Source organism: Molothrus ater, chromosome 1, assembly GCF_012460135.2.
Source record: "Molothrus ater isolate BHLD 08-10-18 breed brown headed cowbird chromosome 1, BPBGC_Mater_1.1, whole genome shotgun sequence".
Taxonomy (NCBI): Eukaryota; Metazoa; Chordata; class Aves; order Passeriformes; family Icteridae; genus Molothrus; species Molothrus ater.
Genome location: NC_050478.2, coordinates 45,624,907 through 45,644,784, shown reverse-complemented (window position 1 = coordinate 45,644,784; position 19,878 = coordinate 45,624,907). Strand labels below are relative to the sequence as shown.

General features: G+C 40.8%; 1 protein-coding gene across 1 annotated transcript in view; it reads right to left on the bottom strand.

Annotated features, from left to right (window-relative positions):
* Positions 1-707: 707 nt before the first annotated feature.
* Positions 708-19,878, bottom strand: part of ULK4 (unc-51 like kinase 4) — a 213,706-nt gene continuing 194,535 nt past the window's right edge. The window contains exons 36-37 of the mRNA XM_036395859.2: positions 4,599-4,687; positions 708-1,089 (exon numbers count right to left, since the gene is read on the bottom strand). Coding sequence (XP_036251752.1) covers positions 1,005-1,089; positions 4,599-4,687 — 174 coding nt within the window. The 3' untranslated portion in view covers positions 708-1,004. The remainder of the gene's footprint in view (positions 1,090-4,598; positions 4,688-19,878) is intronic.

Below are 19,878 nucleotides of genomic sequence, written 5' to 3'. Positions count from 1 at the left end.
TACCCCAAATAATAGCCAGCACTTCACTCTTCCCTCTTTCTAGTAACTCCAGCTGAAAGATAGCAGTATTTGAAGTAATGTAAGAAAACAATTCCTGTAAGACACAAGGTGAAATCTGTTTACCACGGGGCTGTTTGCTTGCATCCGCGTACTCTGGGTAACGGGGCTGTCCGAGAGTAGGGGTGTAGCAGCAGCTGTCACAGGCACCTGAGCTTGGTGGGTGCACTGACAAACTGACAGACATCAGCCACAGCACATGTGGAGAAGAATTTAACTCTAGGCACACTGAGGACCTTTCCTAGGGTACCAGCTTTTACTGGGGGGTTGACAAACTGCCAGGGTCATCATCACACCTGTTGCCAACTGCAGCCAGGAGCGTTGGCAGCTGAGAACAACACTCCACCCTTGTAGCTTAAGCTGAGCAGTGCTAGACTAAGGAGGGGCTAGCGAGTACAAGGCTGTGAGTAGAAACCTGGGTAACATCTATCCTTACATGCCCCACACACAGGCTCTGTGTGATCACAGTGGTTGCTACTGGTTGCTTGAGGTGAACAATATTGTCTGTCTTGATAAAAAGGTATTTTCTAGTGCCAGTCACAAGCATGAGGTGACCCCTTAATATGAACAGCCAAGGCAGTCGCCTGGTCCAAAAGATAAATGAGCATTTCTAACTAGCTTGAAATAGTGAAATACTTTATATTGTGAAGTAACTCTACTATTCATTTAATTTACACTTTCAAACTGTCAAATACTTGAGCCTACATCATGTAATGCCAGCAAAGCAAAGTAGTAACCAAGAATTCATCCTTACAGGGGTTTAAAAAACAAACTACCCCTTCCCCACCCCTGAACCAGATTCCCTCCCTTCCTGAGCCAGCTCAAATTCTGCAAATGCTGCAGCTCGGATTGCTAAATGCTCAGCACATCTGAAGGTGTTCCTGCAGGACCAAGGTGCTGAGCAAGGTACACAACCTGCACATTTCAGAAGGATGGTCAAAAATTGTTCACTTGGGAGTCTTGATATTTTCATGTCCTACCGCTCTCAGAATTTCAAATGCCAAGGGAGCAACAGCACTGTCAACGTCAGAGCTAGAAATGAAAAACAGTAACATTCATTAGATGTCCTCAGGAGAAAAAAATGTTTTCTTCAAATTCCACATTTGCCTTTACCTATGCTAGAAAATTCTGAGTGGCCATAAACTGCACTCTCCACCTGCTTTTCTGTTAAGCAGTAACTTTTAACCAGTGATTCTGCCCTGTAGCACATCTTGAGTAGAAATGAATCTCAGCTCCAACTCCCAGTAACTGCTGCCTCACTCAACCTCCTCTGCGAAAAAAGGCAGATAGAATTTATCACACACCCCATGACTCCTCACATGCACAAATCCAGCTTGGCAGAAAGATGTATTTTCACACACACACAGAGCCCTCTGTCTGCAGCGCTGCTCTGCACAGGCAGGCACTTCCACTCCAGGTGTTGCCCACCTCCTGCAAGGAGGAGCCACTGCCCCTCCAAACACAGCCCTGCACTGGGGCCCTTTCCTTCCTCACCTGAGGTTTTATTATATATATTTTGCCTAATTTTTTCTTCTGGAAACACATTTCTTTCCTAGCATTGGAACAGAGGCTCTAACACATTACTCCTAGTTCACAGAATCAAGTTTTTATGGACTACCATCCCTCATCTATAGCTTAGAAAGGACATCAGCAGATCAATCTGCAACTTCCTTTATTGTTGCTAATGACAATATCTACCAGTACTCCACACTCTAGGGAACACAGAGCTAACCAGAAAATCCAAATGATCAGTTCACATTACATAAGTCAATGTTGTAATATGCAGCAGTTTAAATCAGTTATCTGAAACAAATTCATCTTATCAACCACCTTTACTGAGAAATAAATGTCTATGATCCCTCATTTTAAGCATGGATTTGATTCCAGGTCGTTACTAAGCAAAATGGGTTGGTCATGTCATTCTTAAAACTGCCTGTTCCAACGAGCTCAGGAAGCATCACTGAGACAGAATTTGGCAATCACAGCTGCTACAGGGCGGCAGGGGAGCAGTGAAAGCAGCTTTCAATCCAACCAGCACCCTTCTCTTAGCACTCAACTGCTTGGCTGGACACACTTCCCTTCTGACACACAGGGAGAGGGAGAAATTAGAAAGCTGTCTGTAAGAAATGAGCAAAGCAAAAACACTCCTCAATTCAAACGAGTGGTAATATGTGCGTGGAAGGGCTGAGTTTAGACTATCCCGAGGATGTCTTAGATCCAGGACCTTGGCTGTAGCTGCCTCTAAAATATTTCCAGTTCTGCAGGAGATACAGAGAGGCTCCTTAACCAGGTTCAAAGCATAGGTGAGGAGACAAAGTTTATCAGGTCACAAGGAATATTTTGGGAAAAATGCCACATAAGGAAATGTGAGGAGAAGGTAGAATATCTATACCTTCCATAAATAAATGTCCATTCAGCTAAGTCTGATAAAGCTTCCTAACTCCAGGCCTCCTCTGCTTGCCTGTTGCCAATTTATGCATGTCTGAGTCCATTATAGTCCCAAGAACCAGACTCAGTCCCTCTCAGTCTCCTCTGGAGGCAAATGGATAGGGACATTGTTCCCTAAAGAAGGGGAGGAGGGGAAATGAAAATCCAGGAGTTCTCAGGGGCTCTCTTGTTGCTGTTACAGTGCAGGAGCTTGGCACAGCACAGGGACCTGGCTCACCTTACTGTATTGTAAGGCATACTCAATGGCATCAGCTGGAATTTGATCTGCTGAGCATCTTGTGTTAAATTAGGGTGAGTGCTCTTGATCTGGGCTCTGTACCATGTGTTTTTCTGCATACAGAAACATACAGACTGCAACAGACTACTGAGGAAGACCAGAAAAGCAGAGCTCAAAGACAATGACTGGGCTGTCTGGTGCATCTAACGCTGAAATGCTACAAACAGAGTGAAAGTTGTTTCTAAGAGAGGAAAACCCTGTCTTCCCCCACTCTCATTTTCAGTAGTGGTGCCTGTAGTATACGGTAGAGATAATTCATGTTATATATGTGTATAAAATATTGTAGAATCTAAGGTATGTCTGTAATCACTCTGGCTGGGAGCAGAGTCTCATTTTTATTCAATTAGTTCCCGGACAACATTAAGATAATACCAAGTCTGTTAACGTATGAAAGAAACCTTCCTGGGCCATGATTGCTAGTTTCCATGGAATGTCTAAACCACTCACAAGGACCTGCACCTGGGCAGATTGCATCTACCCTACTCAAGCACAGCGGTCACTCTGCTACATGCGAATACAGGCTCTGCCGAGGTGCTCAGACATCAGTCTGGACCCCTGGACCTACCGTTGTCTATTCCTGCACATGTATGGATCCAGTCGTTCGGTCATCCCTGCCTCAGGCAGAATAAACTGTATATAAGCTGGCTGCTTGAAGCATTCGGGTGAACCACTGGGGAAATGCTGGCACTCTGTCAGTCGGATCTCGGTTCACCCAGCACCTGCACCCGGGGCTGACGCTGTCTTGGCTGTGGTGGTCTTTCAAAATTCTAATTTTTTTTTGTTATCGATCTAATAAATCTTTGTTAATTTTTTTTATAAATTTGGCTACCAATTTGATCATTTAGAATAGTGCCTGTGTCTCCCTTGGGGAGAGCTGACATTTTATTTTAGTGAGATAATTTAATGTGTCCTACAAAACCCTGTGAGTCAGCAGCTGAGTGTGCAAGAGGGATGCTGACTGCTCTCTACAGGTTTGGCTGGTCCTCAGGGTGCATCTCCTTGCACTTGCCACATCCCGGCATTTCCTCTCCATGTCTGCCCACATCCCCCCTTCCTTCCAAAACATGGTACTCTGCCATAATGCTGAGTAGCCAGTTTTCCCAAAAGCCTTCATTTGGGAGGCAAAGAGCACTGCAAAGATTTCCAAGATCAGTGTTTCAAATACTGACCTTGGAAATACAATTTCTCTATGAATTTTATTTTGCCCACAGCAGAAGCATAAAATTTGTTTGAGAGGCAGAGAACAGCCATTCATTCATTGAATGTCCAAGGGGGATTAGATAAGGGAAAGTCTATGGGAGATGAGCTAAGCTTTGGCCCATTTGTTGGGACTAGCACCTCTGTTCTTGCAGAGAAGGCCATGGCATTCCCCTAAGTCTTGTGCCTTCTGCCAAAGCTACAGGTATTCTTAAACAAAAGCAGTTCTGTTCTTCAGCCGAACTTTTGAAAGGAATCAGATTTCAAATGCATCAACCACAGCCACCTTAACACGGAGCACAAATGTTGCATTGTGCATGCAGCCCACTCTGCCAAGAACCCCTGACAGAGGGACCAAGGTTTGGAATAAAATAATAAATTAAGAAAAAAAGAATCCACAGAATCGACACACGCACGGAGCTGGACTGCAGCAGCTGGGGATCAAAGCATGCCTCAGGCTCTGACAGAGAGGACTTTGGAGAGAGCAGTGCAGGGAGGGGGGCCAGGGACAGAAACCTGAGAAGCTCTTACTGCACAGAATTACAGAAGACCGTTGCAGACAAAAGAGGAGGCAAGTGCTCTCAGCCCTGGAAATTCCTGAAAGCCTGAGGGAACTCACCTGGCAGTTTGGACCAGGCTCTCCAGAGCCTGGATAAGAGCATCGCCATCATTCTTCAGGCTCTCCAAGTGCTTCTTGTTTGAAGTTATCTGGAACAAAAAGAAAGGATCTTTACCAAAGGCTTAGCAAAAGATTCTTCTCTGTCATTTTTGTGGGATAAGAGAGAAGGAAACAAGTTACAGCATTTATTACAATTGTAAATGGAATGTGACATTGAAGAGACTGATGAGAAAGTCCCTTTTACTGAATTTTTGGCAGAGGACATCTAAAATATCTTGGTTTAGTTAACAATATTCACTCACGTTCTGAGTCCCTGTATGTGTGCAAATTCACATACCACAGTCTGACAATCCTGATTTCATCCTTAGTATCAATGCAAATACAAGGCCCATTTAGTCTGAATCCCAGGGATATCTTGGGGAGACAGTTATTTTCATTTCTCACTTCAGGGAAAAAATAACCAAGCTTCTACCAGCCTTCAGATCAGGACGTGTGGGGTTTCTCTGAGAGAAACCAGGTTAAAATCACTGCAAAGCTGGAAACTGCATATGGAAATTTTTCTCGCCCCTCATCAGTCATTAGGAGTGTTACCTGCACAGGACTGTCACCTACAGAGCAGGGGGTGGAGTGACCAAAGCTATTTGCCCTTTTGTGTCAAATGAATCCTGATTATAGCTGATTTTGCTGCTGGTGTGGTTTATTACATGAATCCACAAAGGCTGGTTTATTGTTTCTCCATCCTTAAGTAGCACAACTACAGAGCTCCAAACAGCCACACGTTTCCTGGTGGTTAAGCAGGTGAACCGGAAGATCACAGGGAACACAACATGAAGCCTCATGCACTGTAGCTTGAACAGACACCGAATACTTGGCAACTTGCTGAAAACCTCTTGTATCTCAAATAAATTACTAAAAAAAACTGGTTTGCATGTCAGTTCCTGCTTGCAAAGGTAAATAAATCTTGGCTGAAGAGAAAGGAAAAGGGGAGGACCAAACCAGCTGATTATTTTGATACTGGAGAGTTAACGCTAGAAACTATGACTTCTAATCCCAAAATCTGGCAAGGACTTGTGAGCTGTAGCGTGCTGTGGCTGGCCCTATTTACCATTGATCCAGCATCTGGGCAGCACGCCTTCACATCTCCCTCTTAAATCACAACAGAAGCTGTATTTACAGCTGCCATCCCACCATAATTTATCAGCAGTGATTCTGCAGCAAGAGTGTCACCACATCTATAATCGTAACATCCTGTAGTTTAGCACTACAGGGAACAGGGACCTGCCTGAAATAAACCAAAACATATCTTGTGTGCTGGAAAAAAAACAGTGATGCCATTACCTAAGCACAAATCATTGGTAAATCCTGATTACAGGTCGTTAAACCTTTTTACTCTCTTGAGGTTCATATCTGATTCTCTCAGTTTGTATTTCAGAAATCCAGTCTTCTCTATATGTTACCTACTAGACACAGAAAATGTTTTGGAATCTGGGTTCTGAATGTAAGAACACTACCATGTATAATAGGAGCAACACAGAGAGAAAAGTACTTTCACCACAAGACATTGCTTTCTGTTCCTAAAGAATGGTTATGCCTCAACCAAACACTTCCCTGCAACTCCTGCAGCTCACCAGCTACTGTCACATTCCTTGCGCTTTCCACATTCATGCCCCTTGTTTATCCTGTACACTTCAAAAAGCCAAGATGTCACAGGGAGGGAAGGTCACTAGGACTGAGTCTTGCTCCATAAAACTATCAGGTCAAATAAAGGTTACAGATATCCCTTACTCTACTACATCTTAACTTTTGGGTGCTGACATTTGTACAACCTTCACGGTCTCTTCACAAAACAGCCAATGACATCATACAGAGAACATTAAAAATATGCTCAACTATAAAAGAAGAAAGAGGTTTAATTCTAAAATTATCTATTTCAAGCAATAACTTAGTCCAACTGAGTCACAGGGTCTGACTACAAGCCTGCCCATGCTGCAGCATGCCTTGTGTGTCACTGTTAAGAACACATTTCTGTGCATACAACCCATTTTAATAGAAAGGATTAAAATGGCTTTATATGCACAGAAATTGTAAAAGACTGAAACAGAAACACCCATGAGATCATCTCATCACCTCTCTGTTAGACTTCACTGTGCAGAGCAACTTTCAGCCACAAGCAATGGGCTCCCATGGTATCCATCCACAGGGGCTACACCCCAAGCTAAGAAAATGCTTCAATTAGATCCTTTCAGCAGTAAAAGTAGAAGCACAAGGAGGGAAAGGATCAGCATGAGCTGCCTCCTGTCCATTTAAATTAAGTATAACTCAAATTTACAACACATTTTCTTGAAAGTGCCAGCTACCAGCTTCATCCAAGCCAAGGGGTGCTGGAGAAGAACCAATCTGTCCAGTTGGCAGTGCCACCTATGCCCACAGAAAACTCACCCAGACCAAACAGGGTTGCACAGATTTATGTGGGCGGCTGGGGCTTCCCCAGCTCTTCCTCACCAGTGCCCACAAAAATGCTTCCTTATCCTTACCCACCACCAGGCACACATTCCATGGGCCTGGGAGGGGACCAACTCTGTGCTAGCAGGAAAACTGCAGATTGAATACAGGGTGAGCTACCAGCACCCAGGAGCCAGCTCATCCACAGCTACCCATGGGTTTTGTCAGCACTCCCATGCTCTGATCACTGGCTCTTATTTGCTCTTTATCTCAGTCTGAGTAGATCTGATTGCTCCCTGAGCAATTTGAAGGTCTCTTGCACACAACAGATTACATCCTGCTTCACAGGAGCTTGTGAGAAATAATATCTGAATCACTGTTCACTTTCAAGATGAAACTTTACTCATGTTTCTTACTTAAAAACTTCCAGTTTCATCTTCCTTTTGTTCCATAGGATATAATAAATTATGACAGGACATAAAACCACCATTCACCAAAATTTGAGAAATTAATGTATTCTACCCTTGGTTATATTTTTCTTCTACCCACCATTGCTGCATCTTATATCCACACCAGTTCTAGTTCTCATTAATTTGGAATTTTAACAACTAGTTTAATGATCTCTTGTAGTATTGCAGTTTGTTAGGGCTGGCTGCAACATAGATTCAATGACATAATCGATAGTTATTCCTTTAATTAAATATGTAATTAAATCTCAGTTTAGTTGTACGCTCACTGCAATTTAACAAGAATTTCAAAATTACTTTTCTATATTATGCCTACAACCATTCAGCACCTCTCCTCTATCCTGTTAAACAAGGATGAGCCATAAGGAATATCATGGTTGATACATAATGATCAATATTTCCAAAAAATTCCAGAAAACTATTCAGAGATTATGGTGCTGCTAAAGATGAATGCAGGAAAAGTTATTATATAAATATATATTATTATATATATAACATATAATATATATATATTATTATATTATTATATATATTTCCACTGGAATATCTACTTCACTAATAAATGGAGGAGTTTTGCATTCTTACTCTAAGAAGGGATTTTTGCAATTCAAATTTCAGGAAAGCATAGAAACTTAAGGGCAAATTATTTCTGTTAAGGTTGGTTTCATAATGCTGAACTGCTTTCTCTGATCAGTCATAAGTCACATTTTGTATTTTACAATGGAGAGAATTACCTCAGCAGTACACTACTCTCTCACCATTTTTAAGAGAAAGAAACTCTTCTTTGGTGAGGTTTCAAGTGAACCATAAACTTGATGTCTGTGAAGAAAACTTGAAAATAATGCAAAAATAAGAAGCTTTATATCTGAAGCTTTTTCTTGGTTGAAGAAAGGTCTTGGAAGCACATTCACCTTTCAAGTATCATCTTCTTAAAGAAACAGCTGCTGGGGATGTTCACCATTTGCTCAACAAGCTACTACCTTGCCTGTATACACAGATACAAGGAAGACACCTCAAAACATACCTCTTTCTCACAAACTTTTCTTTTTCTTTCCCAAACACACATATCTTAACCTCATAAAATGATGCTTCCCCACATTTTTATCAAAATTTAATATAATTAAGCTAATTACAGGTACTCAGTTCTTGCTCAACTTTACTGGCACAGGCTGAGAGCAGCCACATGGGTAAGGCAGAAGCTGCTGTGGGCTGGTTTATCAGAACTACCAGATACTCACAGGTCCAATGTCAGCATCACCTGAATATTGACACATGCTGCAAATAGAGTATCATTTATCCCTTGTTGGAAGCTTTTCTGTGAATGGAACTTGTACCTTCAGCTAATACTGCAGTAAAAACAATCAGCAATACGGTTTTTGTATGGACTAATGGGGACCCTATGTTGGACATGAAATATAATACTAAAAATTAGGTTTCCAGACTAAAAAAACATTAAAGAATTGAGAACACTCCTATTGCCCTCTAGACACTCTTTCAAATAATGTCTTCATAGTAAGTGCTGTTCCTGCAATTTTAAATATGCATCTCAGACTTCTCATTCCTACTTGCATCTTTGACTGGCTGAAGGCACTGTCAGTAGGACACAGAGCCTTTCATCCCCAACCAAAGCTACTGTTTCAAATGTCATCCAGGCTGGTGGTGACTGAAAGTTGATGGCTATTCACAGCTGCTTAGTGTGACCTTATTCCCATTTTTTAAGGAACAAATGTCAAGAAATATAGTGGTGTTAAAAACATTGCTATAGTTGATGTGACAGCCCAGCAAATAAGTCAATGGGATAGTAACTTCAGAAATGAGGCACAATGCCTGGGCTGGAGGGGAAAACCTTCTAGTGTTGTGACCCATTTTATGCCTATCCCAGGGCATTCAGTGGTACTTTTCCTCCCAGGCTGTCAATGCTGAACTATTCACAAGCACTGCAGTAATCAAGTAAATCATGTCACTTGGTTTATTATTCACAACTCACGATGATGTGGCCAAGAAATATGCAGCCATTCCTTCTCAACAGAGGAGTACAATAACCCAGCAAATACTGCAACCAGGGACTCATGCAGGTGAACTAAACCAATAGATCCATTGGCTGTGACTTATTAAATATAAGCATTTATTTAATTATAAATTGCTCTCCAAACATACGCACTAAGCTGGCAGTGCCCTGAGGAATTATAATAAATGAACTCATCATTTCTCATGACAGATCAGGTGGATCTCTCACTTCTGGAGGCCTGCACACTCTTAGAAAGTAACATAGCCTTACCTTTGTGAACTGAAGTGCCAGACCCAATAAAGCATTTGGAGCCTATCAAGTGGAGGCTGTGATGATGACATTTAATTATTAGCAGCCAAAGAGGAATCCCAGGCAGGGACTCAGACACCTGCACAGTGCATGGGGAGTGCTGCTTCCAAATGGCATGGAAACCTTGTGTTGAGAATGAAGTTACCCAAATTCACTCTTCTCTCTGGAGCTCAGGTTGCTAACACAGCCAGTGAAAGCTCCCATTCCAGACAGCACAGACCACAATACCTTTTCTCAGTACCCCCACAGCAGGCTGCTGGGGTCCTGGGCTCTCCTGTAGTCCTCTCCCCTTTTCTAAGTAAGTGAGCATCACATTTTGTTGCTGCAGCAGGGTTTCCACTGAATGGGGAGAGCCAGGGAGGTTTGGATGGCTCCCACACAGGGAGTGAATAACATGGGGACTTGGCAGGGAGGCAACTGGCAACATGGCTCTCCAGGTAGGAGAAGTTAAACATGAACTCCCATTTACCAGGGAAGCACTCTAGCTATTAGGGCAATTTTACATCTGTGGCAGCAACTTTCTAAAATACAAAAGCAAAACAACTAAAACTAGCAACAAAAATCCCAGATATATAGACTGGTCTTTTGTGAGGTGTTTATTCTGACATTAGTTACATGTCCTCCCAGCAGGTCTGTGGGAGAGGACCCTGTAAAGCACCAGTTTACAGGTTGTTTAATGAAAATTCATGGTTACTCTAGTCAGGATGTGCTGGTGTAGCAGAGGAACATTCAAAAGCAGTGTGCTTATATGGATATCATACGCTCACTAGGATGGCCACAAGTTATTTTTGGTCTCCATAGTGTTGGAGAGCTCATTCTAAAAGGACAAAAACCTTCATAGCATTGCTTCCTTGCTCCTCCTCTCTCTACACATGGTTCCAGCTGGAGAGAGACACAGAATGTGTGTGTGGGAAGAACAAATCAAGTCGGACAAGTTATATTTATGTTACTAATTGCCAAGTCACTTGAACAGGCCTGAGCAATGCTGCTGGACCATAAAAACAAGAAATGAAACTTACAAAAGCGTGAGTGTTCCAGGTGTGCTTTGGCAAGCACATTGAAGTCAGGGATTGCAGACACACAATTACAAAGACTTTGTGGCCTTCAGATCCTGCAAATACATGTGAAAACAAGCAGGTATCTGTGACCAAAAAAAAAACCAACCCCACACTACATCAGACAGCTTAGCTCTGATTTTAGAGTTCAAGAATGTTTTTTTCCTCTTTATGGATAAAATTCTTGTTCCACTGAAGTCAACAAACACCTTTTGATTTTGATAAGGCCACGATTTCATTTGAGGTGTTTTGTTTTCTTCTAATTTGTATATGTGTGTGGAGGTTTATTCTAAGTTCAAAGCCATTCCTGTGGGTGACTTGGAACCGTCCCAGTTTCCCGGCAGTCTGAGCGCCACACTGGCTCGAGGACAATTCACAGACAGACAAGGAATGTCTCCCACACGATAGATAACTGTTAATTGATTTTGGATGTTTCTTGACACCTATTCACTTTGAGGCTATTCTCTGCCCTTCAGCACATACATTTTGCACAGAGAGGCATGCTCTGTGATTGTTGTAAAATTATCAACTCTAAGGGGCATTGTCTGAACATAAGAGAAGATTCATAAACTGCAGGGTAATTATTGAACAGAAGGTACTCTCTGTCTTGTTTGATTTTTAAGGTTTGATTTTATTGCAAGTGCTGTTCTCAGCTCGCTTTCAGAAATGTCTCTATAATCCAGAAAATATCCATTATTGCAGTTTACACCCTCTTTAATGAGTAAGTTTAAAATATTTGACTTAACAGAACTGGATAGGGCAACCTCTTTACATCCATTATACAACCAGCTGACCACAACAGCTTTATTAGGAAAAGTAAACTGCAGTTCTGTTTGGCAAAAGATGGCTCAAAGGTGCTACAGGAGACTTCCACACAGGGCTGCAGTGTTGATAAGTTATGCATGCTCAGAAGCCAGCCCAACATCTATATGGCATTGGAAATAAGCACTTGCCATCCTACTGCTGATGATCTCATCTGCAAACACAGGTTCATCTGTCACCTGCATGCCAACGACTCCCTGAGGTACTACTTCAGATCAGTTTCGCTCTGTCCAAACAATGATCCCAGCTGGCCTCAAATATCAGCTTTAGCCAAATTGGGCCACATACTAAGCTTACACAAAACTTGAAAGCCCTTGATCCCTCTTCCTGCAGCTTCCCAGCAGCTCCCTGTCCTCACCTTGCTGGAACAGGTGAGACCACCACCTCCTAGGTACACCTTACCCTGGTAGTCTCTTGTAACTTCCTCCTTATAAAAGAGACAGGAAAATCCTCTGGAAGAATTTTTTATTACCACAGTTCAGATCCTACATTTATGCTCTTTTAGGAGCTGTTATAGAGGCTCCTGGTTGTTGTGGAGCAAAGCAAACTAAAAATAGTTATGAACAAACACTAAAACAACACACAGATTCACTGCACATCTAGATTTCCCCTCAAGTTAATCATTCTCTGAATCTCTCACGTTGAAATATCCTTCACAGTCTTTCTCTAATCAGATTTTCTCCTAAAATAGCTTCTGACAAGTAACTTACAATACTTCTTAAATGTTGATTCCCATAACTGTTTTTCCAGTGATACTGTCTTTTATGGCCTAATAATTCAATCTGTGAATAAGATCCTCAAATTTCAACATCTGTCAACCCTTACGTCTCCCCGTAAAATCACAAAATAGTCTAACTGCAGAAGTTTTTTGGAGTTCTATCAAACTTTCATTGACGTGCTCCGTGGGTTAGGGATGACCTTCTTTACTTCCACATACATGTTCTTTTCATGTTCATCTAGAACAGCGAAATCAAGATCTTACACTCACACACTCATGTGCATGCAAACCTTCACTTTTGCTTCAGTGAACTGCCTTATCTCAAACCATGACTGGTTTTCCATCTTATTTTCTCTCCCCTCTCCAGCTGGGGAGTGATAAAGCAGCATGGTGGGCACCTGGCATCCAACCAAGGTCAGCCCACCACACATGCCTTGACAATTCAAATAATTTCAATCATTTACACTCTTGCAAGGGTAAGAATCATTACCACTGATAACTCATCTTCTTGCTATTAGGAGAACCAGTGACATATTGCAAAGGGCTGACCTTTAAATGGCAATTACCATACAGGAGAAGTATGCAAGCAACCAAGCAATTGCCAATTTAATAAATGCTGTTGTGTCTAAGAACACAAACCCTTGAACAGCCATGCAGTGATGCTCAGGTGAACTGGGCAAACCCCTAGGAACAGCCAAGAAGTCTCAGTTAGGAACTTGAAGTTTAATGTATACAGCCTCCAAAAAATGATACCTACAGCCTGACATTGTTCCTTGTCCTGCTTTAAAATGCTCCTCATAAAGATAAAAGCCCACTATGCCTTTATGAAGGCAGAGTGATATGAACAGAGCTGTCCAAGTTGTCTGGGCAATTCAAATCTGATCTAGTATGTGAAATCCCTAACTGCCCCTGAGCAGAACCTCTATATAGCATTGATCAACTTCCATGGAGGATGAAACTAAATTAGATGGCTCATGATCACATTTGTCATCATCTGGACTTAAACACAAGACTCCAACAATTACACATCTCTACAACTTGGCTTGATAAGTTAGATTTATTATTCCAAGAAAAGCAGGAATAGGATGAGTTAAATTAAGAATTAACACACATTACAAAAAACTCCTTTCTAAATAATAAAAAGAGTAGCAAAATCATGTTAGAAAACTCATTCTGAACTATGATTTTGAGCTAAATATTAAAGCACCAAACATTAGTTCCTTTGTAGCCCCATCAGACTTGATTTCCAGGGACACATAAAACTCAGACACCTTGAGGTTTTCCTTAAGTACCAAACACGGACAGTCTTGCATATACAGGATAAAAACAAAACCACCCCTCCTCCTGCCAAAATCCAGAAAAATGCTCTGAAGATTTTTTTTATTGGGGGAAAAAAGGATCAGTGTATTTATGCTTCATGTAAAATGCAGCTAGGAATTTAAATGACTGAACAGGGATGTAAGTCTATAAAACACCAATTTCTGAGGAAAATTATGCTTTATATAATGGTTCAATTTCCATAAAATTGTAAAAACTGTCACAAAAACAAATGGACTTCTGAAATTGATGCTTGCTTATTGTCATGTGACAGATGGCTCTGGCTGCCTGGCAGAGAGCAAACAGCTACCTTGTTGGCTTGCACTGGCCTCGGAGAGAATAATTTTAGTCTGTTTTTCATTTAACAAGTCCAGTTGCATTTATGTATCTTCACAGCGGCAAGTCAGTCATCCATGTGTAATTACACAGAGGAGGTCAAAAGGAAGTAATAGTGATGAGCCCAACAGATGACACAGCTTGGCAATCTCAACAGTATTGCACTATGTAAAATTACAGTGTGCTGAAACACCAAATGAGTCCAGCAATACTTTTGTGCCCACAGAAACAATGAATTAGGACTCCATAATGAAACAACAGTGATAGTCATTGGGAATTACACTGGCCTCGAATTTTGAATTGAATAAACAGGTTGCAGGTTTCAGAACTGCCGGTTTCACCACACAACCCAAAGTCAAACAGCTGTCTGTGTGAAAAGATCCTATTTCTCATTGCTGACCATGGCAGTATTGCTTTTCAGACAGCTCCTGTACCTATTCATAACCATACTGGGCTCCCAGTACCCAAATAAGCACAGTGATAATTGCTGCAGGGGTATCTCAGAAAGTGAACATGTTCTGAACAAATGGGTAAGTAGCTTCCTCCAGGGAGCTGAGTCTGCAATATGCCAGCCATTGGAATAGAGACTTCTCATTGTGCTCTCCACAATTAAGAACAGATCCCATTTTTGATTTTCCCATCCCCATCAGTGTCATTAAAGAGCACCTGTTGTAAACTGACTGAAAAATGTCAGTTGTGAAAACAATTATGAACCAAAGTGCAAGTCCAAATGTGCACTTAACACAGACACACATACACTTACAGACTTAGACTACTTATTCCAAATAAACATAATAATACTTAACACAGAGTGAATGGTTCTGTAGGCCAAGTTGTGAGTAAGCATTCACAGCTACTTCAGAGGTCATCCTCCCTCACTGCACCTCACACTGCAGATAACCACAAGTCATCAGTACATTTGGGTTTTGGGTTTTGTCAACACTTGCCTGTTCATTAAGTTGTGTTTAGACTTCATACACTTCATCGTTTATGAGCCCTGCTGTTTTAGTGACATCAAGAAACAACTGATTTAATGAGTTCACATTAAATCAGTGAGCCAACTCACTCTTGGCTGACTGTCAGTTTCATCAAGGACTGGCAGGAAAAGGTTCCTGGGGGAGCTTTCTTAAGCTTTTCTCAATTTGTTGAGATTTAGGTCCTGTGCATAAGAGAAATTCTTGAAGATATCTCCAACATAATACCATCCTATTGTCCTTTATAATTATATTTCAAAATAGAGATGAATATAAACACAGTGGAGTTTCTTTGCTGCAACTGCAAAAACAAATGGGCTTTAAGACAAGGTTAAATGATTTCCAGCAGAAACTTGCAAAGAGAAGATAAATCACCCTTTTCTTTCAGCACAGTGCTGTGCAGTCACCTTCATCTTTTCTTATCAACTGCCATTTCCACACATGCATGAAGTGCTCCTATTATGTTACGATCACAATCTTTAACCTGGCAGTCTTCTATCAACAATAGAAGAAAAAGATGCAAAGGCCATGAGTCCAACATGATGTCTCTAACTACTGGCATGAATGGCAACATAATGCTTTACTGTTAATTATAGAAGTCAGAGAAGATAAAATACTCATAATTAAAATTAGAAGATAAATACTCATAATTAATAAAATACTCATTTTATTTAAGGGTAAAACTCAAGTAGCTGGTAACTCGTCCCTGGCAGTGTAAGAAGGGTGATGCAGGACAATTCTGCATAATACTTGACAGGAGATGGAATGAGGGGAATAAGACTGGCTCTCTGTGCAGGCCGTGGCCATGACCAGGACAATTTTGTCCCAATGCAAATGCCTAGCTGTAATTGCCAAAGTGGGACAAGGCAAGGAGGCATATACCACAGTGTCAAGAAATGGGTGCAGAAGTTATAAAATATCTGTTTAAATTGTTCATCCTCTCCACATAGAAAGCTTTGTCTGGCACTGTTACCACAGATACTCCAGCTTATCTCCTCCATTGTGTAGTTAAACAAATTTAAGCTAAATTAAAATAATGCAATTAAGTAAAGAGTCAAGCAATCACAAGCACTTCAGCTAAAGCAGGTCAAGAGATTACCAACTACTTAGCCAGAATGTGAAACCTATGTATAGATGCACTCACTACATGGCAGTGTTAAGTAGGCTGGCTTGAACCACCTCTGTTGGTGATTTACAGTGATCTATTTTAGTCTGTGCTGAAAAAGATGGGGGGAGCCCATACAGGGCTGTGTTGTCTCAGCAAAGGTAGCATTAATTTCCAACTGAACAAGCAACAGCTTCTTCAACTCCTTTGCCCTGATGGCACCATGATGGATTATTTTTTAATGCATCCTTATTTTTATAAAACATATTTTAATTGAGACTAGTTCTGTCATCAGTTATGTTGTCCAAAGGGGTTTTGTTTGGTTTAGTTGCTACAGTAATTTTTTTTTTTTAAAAATCCCTGTTCCAACTGTCTGCTCCATTTTTTTGTCAGTGGTTCGTGTCCCCAAAGCATGAAGGGGTGAATAAGATCCCTGTTTTAATCTCACTTGCTCTGGTTCCCAATTTAGCTGGAACAGCCATTGAAGTTCTGAGTGCAAAAATGCTGGCCTGAGAAAGGTTTCCAGGTCTGTGGAGTAGGGACAGCAGAGAGGCAGCACAGTGAAGCAGAGGTAGTGGTGGACCACGCAGGGCAAACTCCACTGCTGCCACCATCTCAGAGCCTTAAGCATGAGCTCACAGACTTTGTCATTAAAAGGTGGAGATAAAGAGGTAGAAAGATGAAAAGAAAACTTTCAGCAAAGTACACAGTAAAGGCAGTCAGTCCTGTAAACACAAAATCTGCTGAATTTCCAAAGAAAACCCTTATCCTAAAGGAAGTAATTTAATTTGGATTGGAAAGCATTCTCTGGAAGACAAACTGACCGTTTCTCTTTGTAACTCTCTAATACAGCAGAGATTGACCTTTGCATTCTCATTTTGATGCTTATCTTGAACAAACAGCCTAGAAGTCAATGTCTACTGAGAAAAAATTAGGGAAGTGCTTTTTCTCTAAAAGTGCAGAGCAAGTCCTAGGGAAATAATTAATAAATATAGGGCCAGCAGCTGTGGCTGAATGTTAACCAGCTTTGTGATGCTGTGTTTATTTTGCCATGAAATGCTTGCTGCGACAAGTTAAACTTCAATCTTGAATTACATGATTAAGTCTTTCAGGGAGAAAACTTTTGTTATCTCAAAATATATTCTATTTCAGTATGTGCAGAGGAGCAAACATTTTCTATTTTTTAAACATTTTTGCTTTTATCTCATAGGTTAATGTAGTGTTCAAGGAATGGATAGCACTGACCAAAGGCAACCCTATTGACTGCAAAGGTTCTGACAAACTTTGCCCACACAGATTGGGCTGTGAACCTCACACCTGGCTTGCAGCACCGTCACATTGGCAGTCTTGGCTTCAGCTGAAAAGACAGTCCTATCGAGCTGTGTAAAAACCAGCTACCCACAATCCAGCTTTCAGCTGTGATCTAATCAGGCTGTGAACTGGGTACTTTTCGCTCTCATTTTCACTTTGACTATGGAAAAAAAATCACAAAGCACTATTATCACACAAAGGTACTCATAATAAATATGCACAGGTTACAAATAAAGCATTTCTAACTTAATAAAGCAATTTGTTTTCTTTTAGAGGTTTCAAGTGAAAATTCCTGACATTTTTGCTGATATGCAGCTAATTACACCACTGTTTTGCATTTGCCCTTGCACAATTACCACTAACAAGGTGTGCCTTAAAATTAGATGTTGCAGCCCTTACACTTAACCTGATTAGGTCAATAATTTAAATATTAACAGTTACAGAAATGCAGGCAGAGAGATTCTTGTTAAACAAGAAGTCATTACATACTCTTACACTGTACTCTTTTAAAAGCACAGTGGTTTCAGATGCAGAATGAGCACCTGGATGCCTGCCACAAGATCCTGCCTTTTGCTCCTATGCCCACCAATCTTACAACTTTGTCCTCCAGGACAAGGTAACTGAGTCACAGTGCAAACTTAGTCATGTCACAAAACAAAGCTGATGTGATGATCTCATTACTGTTCCAGGAAAAGGAATAAACTCAATTCCTGTTGACACCAGCAAATCCAGCTTTCAGCAAAGACCCACAAAGGCCCTGACCACATAACAGAGAGAACAAGTAACATGAGTGGCACTCTATTAAGGAAACTATTATCATAACGAGATTGTGACAATGAGACTTTTAAAGAAAGTCTCAGTGCTTTGTCAGAGAATTTTGTCAGGATTTTAAAGGAGATTTTGAAGGATTGCTGATTCAACCAAGTTCGTGATCCTTTTTTGGTAACTTTAAGGTACCTGGAGATTAGCTTTATGTGAGGATAAAAATAGTTTTGTACATTAAAAAATAGGTTTATTGCACTTTTTCAAGCACTCAAGCCAATCTAAAGTGGCTAAGAGGTTCATTTTGAAGCTCTGTAACCTTTTTTTAATACTATATTTGGATGACTGCCTAGCATAGTATAAAACATGTAGAAACAAAATCTAAAATGACTAAATCTGACTTAAAAAGAATACCTGTCTGATCAAAGCCCCTAGCTCACCTGTGTTGCTTTTTTTAGTTTGGGATGTTCTGGGTTTTTTTTTTTTTTTTTTGTAAAACTAACTAGCAGGAAGTCTTATCTTCTGAGAGTTGTACTTAAAACTGATTGCTTATAAAGATTTGAAGAATGATTTGGATTATCATTATAAAACAGCACCCAGGGGAACTGGGTGGATCAAGGGATTGCTAATGAGATATTGAGTCTTTCACATCTAAACTGCTGATTTAAATTCAACCCAACACAAAGTTCCCTCAACTGGTGGACATCTGATGATCTGTAAAAAATGAGGTGATGTTCTCACTCTATTCTTAGAAAATACATGTTGAACTGCCAAGAAAATCATCACGCTTTGCAGTGAAACCAAGAAGCGAATTGACAATGAAAGACTAAAATAATTTTTATCCCTCAATACAGTAATATAACACAAGGCTTTGGCTTTCTGGATCAGGTTTACTTTCCCCAACCTGCTCAAAATAAGTTTCAGCCTCTAAGACTACTAAAGTAAAATCAAGTAAAACATTTTAGTAAGGTAAAAATTATTATTTAAGTTCCAGAGTAGCTATATTGGGCTTTAATGACTTATAATTTACAGAAAGGGCAGTGGTGGATGTTAATGAGTGACTCAGATGACTTTCTATTATGCTTTTCTGCAGGAGCAGTCATTATCACATGTCAGTTGCTCAGAACATAGCACTCTCTAGTCCTCCCTCTCATTTAATAAAAGCCAATTAATCATTTCCAATCATTTACGTACTCAGTGAATTTAGACTCTGGTTTCATTCACTCATAAATTACAGTAAATCTATCATTTTAATTAACTAACTAGTCATAGCTGTTCTACAGACATTTTGTTTGTGTGAACATACTTTAGCCTATGAACTATTTGCAACTCTTATTACTGTGATTCTTGGTTTACTAATTGGATTTGTGACAGACCAGCTGTATGACATATTACCTTTTCTCTGTGCTGACTGCTGGGTCAGATTGAGTCTCCACCTCCTTGGCCTCAAGTTCTTTGCTCTTGGTACATGACAGGATTTTCAATCTCAAATGGCTACAGTGCAAACCAAGCCCACAGGCTGCACAGGCAGATGGACTGATCTTACCTGCATATGAATCAGTGGGTTGGGCACACATTAATTGACACATGACCACAACCTGTTCCACTCATACAGCCTTCTTCCCTCTTTCCTTCCTCCCCAAAAGTGCTCTTC